Genomic DNA, 5,432 nt, shown 5'->3' on the forward strand with positions numbered 1-5,432 from the left:
TTTTTTATAACCTTAATTTTTCGTAATATGAGAATGTCAAAATACGACAGAATTGGATACAAGGACTCCTGCAATGGTTTATTTTATTCCCATTTGGTTCTAAATCTGACCGAGTTGAAAGAGACATTGGTAATGCCTGCAGATGAAAAAATTGTTCGTAATAACCCTGCAATCCCCCATACCTTAACAAGAACCATAGTTGGAAAGGAGATGGAATATTGTTCAAAAAAATATTCAAGATGGGGTTGTCTCAAAATCAGTAAACGGGAAAATCTTTATCATCATCCAAGTCTAAAGGGTAGGTATATGACATGCCGTTTTCTATTCGGTTAATGGACAACCTACTGCATGTGCAGTTCCAATTCAGAAACTAAATGTCAACGACGTTGTCCCTATCAGTGATGTTTCTCAAGAAGCGTGTTAGCTTGGTTTACCAGGCACCCCAATGTTGCAAGGAGCATGTTGCTTTATATTTTTTTAATATTGCTTTATCCCATGACCACCTTTTCTGTAGTTTTCGAAGGCCAAGCAACAAGTCGTCTCTAACTTTTTTATATTTTACAATTTCATCTTTGTTATAACACAAGTTTTCATATTATTGGTATCTAACCGAATGTGTATGTAGGTATGTAGGTATGTATGTATGTATGTGAATTAGTAATTACAAATTTGGCCCAAGGGTTAAAGGGTTATAATTAAAAAATTAAGAGCTGGATGGTTAGATTTAATGGTCAATAGAAGAAAATAAAACCACATAATCCAATGGTGCAATGAGAATGATAATTGGAACAAAATTATAAATTCTACTATAATACAGGGATGTTTCTGTAATTTTGTCAGATAACTATATAAAAAAACGTCATGAATTTCTCGTATACAAAAACATTCCTATACAAAAAGAAGGAAGAAGCATAGGGCTATGGTATAATCACGCGGAATAATACGTACGTGTTTCAAGATAAACATGTCGAGAAGGGAGTCGACGACAGAAAGTAGACCTTGGAGAACCTACGTGCGGGTTTCCTTTCAGTTTCCGATGATACAGAAATCGAACCTCTCGCTTTCATCAGCTGAAACAATAGCGTGTTATTATTTTGAAATTGGGCCATCATACGATAACAATTTCTTCTATCTTTATTTACATGAACTTTCCCAACTCAGGCACTGAAACTTCATGTTTTGCATACTACGATTTGAGTCTAAGTTAATTTCAGATGTTTGGTACTTTCTCGGTACTTTCTCATTATTTCTTTCTTCTTTATTTTATCCCCTTTTACTGTTCAGGGTGTATATATATACATGCATGTTTATTATTGTTTACTATTGTTTTTGTTTCAGGAATCATTTTATTTTGGGATTTAATTTTGATTGAAAGAAGTAAATTGTATATTCTGGAGTAATAGTGGGTGTTTTTGAGGATCGGATGGAGAACTATTTGGAGGAGAATTTTGGGGCACAGAAGCCGGAGGATTCTTCGATGGCTATAGGTCGAACCAAACAGGTGAACAATGTTATTTCACATTATGTCTCTTACACTTGTTGGGACATTTCCCGAAACACTGGTGATCCTCCTAGGAAGCATACCCCGGATGAACTGTTCATTAATCACTTAAGTATATGATTTCCCTAGTTTATCAAGGGTGTTTTCAACTAATGATTCCATGTTGAATCTAAACACCAAAAGAAACAAAGTAATTATATGAAAATTTCAAAATCATGTTATACATTATGTAATCACTTAAGGCTATGATTTCTTTAGTTTATAAATCATGTTTTCAACTATTGATTTGATTTCCATGTTGAATTTAAACACGAAAAGAAACAAAGTAATTATATAAGTATACCAAATCATGTAATATATACACTATACAATCACTTAAGTCTATGATTTCTTTATACATATCAAGTTAACTTCATATATACTAATTAAACTACCTTCTTTCTTTATACATAACTAGCCTTAATGGAAGCAGTTTCTCTTCAGTTTCATTAGGTTGCAACTCTTTCATCCTATATATGAATTTTCAAAAGAACAGAAAACAAACAATAGACTCCCAAAAAGCATATGCCTCAACAAACTTTAAGATGGAATGACAATTGACAGTCTGCAACTACATACATTTTTTCATGATATAAACTTGTTCAAAATATTTATTCTATATTATTTTTCAATGAAGCAGCCAAATCACCTCAAAATCCCACTCCGCGCCATCAAAGATTGTACCGAAGACTTCAACAAAAAAAATATCATCGGAAAGGGTGGTTATGGAAAGGTCTACAAGGGAATCCTCACCTGGGGGAATCTTGTAAACGAACTAGTTGCTGTAAAACGTCTAGATGCCAGTGGATTTCAAGGTAACAAGGAGTTCCACACAGAGGTGACAATGCTTTCAGAGTATCAGCACGAAAACATTATAACCCTTATAGGGTTTTGTGATGATTACAAGGAGATGATCCTTGTTTACGAATATGCAATCAATGGAAGCCTCGACACTTATTTAAGTGTCACTACCACGGCGGATGGCTTATCATGGCAACACCGTCTCAAAATATGCATTGGTATTGCTTCTGCTTTGGACTACCTTCATAACCATGTGGCTAAAAAACACAGAATAATTCACCGCGATATTAAAAGCGCGAATATTTTGTTGGATGAAAATTGGAATGCAAAACTTTCGGATTTTGGATTGGCTAGGATTGGTTTAGCAAATCAACATAACACCTTTGTGATCACTCACCCTGGTGGTACACATGGTTATAATGACCCACAATATGAAAGAACAGGTTTTTTAACAAAAGAGTCGGACGTTTATTCATTTGGAGTGGTTTTGTTTGAAGTTTTGTGTGGAAGGCTAGCGTGTATTTTGAGTTACCATGATGAACGGAGATTCCTCCATCATTGGGCTCGAACGCACTACAAAAATGGAGAGCTGGATGAGATTATTGATCACAGAATAAAGAATGCTATCAAACCAAGAGCATTGAGAACGTTTTCAGCTATTGCTTATCAATGCTTGCAAAAATCTCGGGAAGAAAGACCTACAAGTGCTGAGATTGTATACCAACTTAAGGAAGCCAGGAAAATCCAAGTGAGTTTAAATATCCTTTTTATTAATTTACTTAAGATGTTTTGATGAAAAATGTGATTATCTACATAAATGTACATTAAATACTGACACGTCCTATATATCATTTATTTTTTGTTCATCATCAGTTAGAAGATGAAGGAGATGCACACTTCTTTAGTCCATACACAAAGGGAATCTTTCGTCAATCTTCAGCAAACAAGGGAGATATGTACGAATAAAAATCTACAGTAAAAGTTAGGTTTAGTGATTGTATATAGAAATAGTACTGAGACGACACAACAGCACATGTTGGTATTGTACATAGGGAAACAAACATTGTAAGGCTAACAAATCTTTATTTCTCTCTCTCTCTCTCTCTCTCTCTCTCTATATATATATATATATATATATATATATATATATATATATATATATATATACTAGACGAATTCCCGCGCGTTGCGCAGCGATGATTATAAATATATTGTTAAAATATTGAAAATATATGTTTAAAATGGTTATGTTATTGACATTAACTTTGAGATAATATTTTTACACTAATATATATATATATATATATATATATATATATATATATATATATATATATATAATCCCTATTATTTTGAACAATAATATTCATTGACATCAACCCACATTCCTCATTAATAGAATTAAATATAATTATCTATTTAGTATAATTTTTAACAATTATTATTATTGATTAATTATATTTGTACTTATGCGATCATTTTCTAATTTCAATAATGATGTTCATTTAAAATACAATTTATTTATAGCTAAATGTAATTTATAATTTGATGTTATTATCATTTAAAATTGTTATTCATTAGTTTTAAACCACTTATTATTAATAATAAGTTAAAGAAGACTTTTTGAGAAACACTTAATATTATTATTAAAATGTGAAACATACACTAAATAAGAATGTGATAAGATAGATAATTTACATTTCAAAAGAGACTTGCATGGATAATATGACATATCCATGTAATTTGATTTTATTATTTATTATTATTGCTTATTAATTTTAAAACCACTTGTTATTATTAATAAGTGAAAGAAACTTTTAAAAAACACTTATTGTTATAATTAAAATGTTAAACATTTACTAAAATATAAAGTGATAAGATAGACAATTTGCATTTTAAAAAATGCTTACATAGATAATATGGATAATATGACATATCCATGATTTTTAATTAATTATTGTTTTGAAGCAACATGAACATACAAACATGTATACAATAGTTAATTAAATATTATATATATCATCTTCCATAACATATGATCGATAACATGAATCTAATCTAATTAAAATTAAAATTTCAACCACAACATACAATGATACTCTTAAAAGAATACTTAAATCAAGAAAATACAAAAAAGAATTAGTATATAACAAACTTACAAATTAAAAACTTCAACAGAATAAGATGGCTCGAAAAATTGTTCAAAGCCCTCAAACCAACACAAAAAACTTTAAACTTATTTTCTTTGTGAATTTTGTATGTGATTTGTATTTATGTGTCTACTAAAAAAGATTGACATTTTTATAGTAGAGTATCCATTAATTGTTTATTAAATATATTATATAAGTTATAAAACCTTTGAATTGTTAATCATTATTAAGAGACTTTTGAGTGGTATTCATTAAAATAGGAGGTTTCAAATGCATGAGGTGTTTGCAAATTTTTATGGGGGTTTCAAATGCATGAGATTCAAGGAAAAATGCTAGCTTTATAAGTATGTATGATATATAGTAGGCGAATGGCCGCGCGTTGCGCAGGACCATCTATATAGCTGAAATCTTTACAAATATATGTTTTTTTTAAATATAACAATAATGTTGTTGTTAAATTTGATATAATAATTTATATACTAAGTTGATATAATATATTGATTATTTTGAATTACTTGATAATATATACATCTATTAAAACTGCATAATCTAAATCTTTTGAATAACCTCTACCCGCGGGTTACTCATAAATAAAATTAAATATAGTATATGGTTTAATGTTATTTATAGTTGTTGTTATTGTTAATTAATTTTTAAAAATTTATTTGTTTAACGTTTTAATTTCTATCATTGTAATTATTTAAAACATGAAACATTTTTTTTTGATTTTAAAATTAACAATATAATCATTTATATACAGTTATTTTTAACTATTGTTATTGTAAGTTATTTTAAGCTACTTATTTGAAACCTTTTAATGATTATAAAAATATATTTAGGAAATATTTTAGTTAAATGGATATTACAATTTAGTTTTTGCATTTAACACTATAATTTATCACTTTTAACTATTCACAAAATATTCTTTGGGTTTTTAAGTG

General features: G+C 29.2%; 1 protein-coding gene across 2 annotated transcripts; it reads left to right on the forward strand.

The window, feature by feature from the left end:
• Positions 1–893: 893 nt before the first annotated feature.
• On the forward strand, positions 894–3,436 carry LOC145163057 (putative receptor-like protein kinase At5g39000). 2 transcript variants are annotated; one of them, XM_079081967.1, is made up of 5 exons: positions 894–1,232; positions 1,339–1,501; positions 2,181–2,559; positions 2,839–3,089; positions 3,215–3,436. In XM_079081967.1, exons 2-5 carry the CDS (start codon positions 1,424–1,426, stop codon positions 3,305–3,307), a joined length of 801 nt encoding a protein of 266 aa, XP_078938093.1. In that variant the 5' UTR covers positions 894–1,232; positions 1,339–1,423; the 3' UTR covers positions 3,308–3,436. The 2 variants fall into 2 exon arrangements, with proteins under 2 accessions (XP_078938093.1, XP_078938092.1); XM_079081966.1 differs by having other exon boundaries at positions 2,181–3,089.
• The last annotated feature ends 1,996 nt before the right edge of the window (positions 3,437–5,432 follow it).

This window comes from Lactuca virosa, chromosome 3 (assembly GCF_052849685.1).
Source record: "Lactuca virosa cultivar CGN04683 chromosome 3, Lactuca_virosa_CGN04683_v6, whole genome shotgun sequence".
In the NCBI taxonomy this organism is placed as follows: Eukaryota; Viridiplantae; Streptophyta; class Magnoliopsida; order Asterales; family Asteraceae; genus Lactuca; species Lactuca virosa.

Bases quoted from the DNA above. Each gene is read 5' to 3' on its own strand.
- LOC145163057 (XM_079081966.1), top strand. From the start codon at position 1,424: ATGGAGAACTATTTGGAGGAGAATTTTGGGGCACAGAAGCCGGAGGAT. The intron at 1,502-2,180 runs GTGAACAATGTT...TCAATGAAGCAG, and splicing joins CTATAGGTCGAACCAAACAG to CCAAATCACCTCAAAATCCC. The intron at 3,090-3,214 runs GTGAGTTTAAAT...GTTCATCATCAG, and splicing joins AGGAAGCCAGGAAAATCCAA to TTAGAAGATGAAGGAGATGC.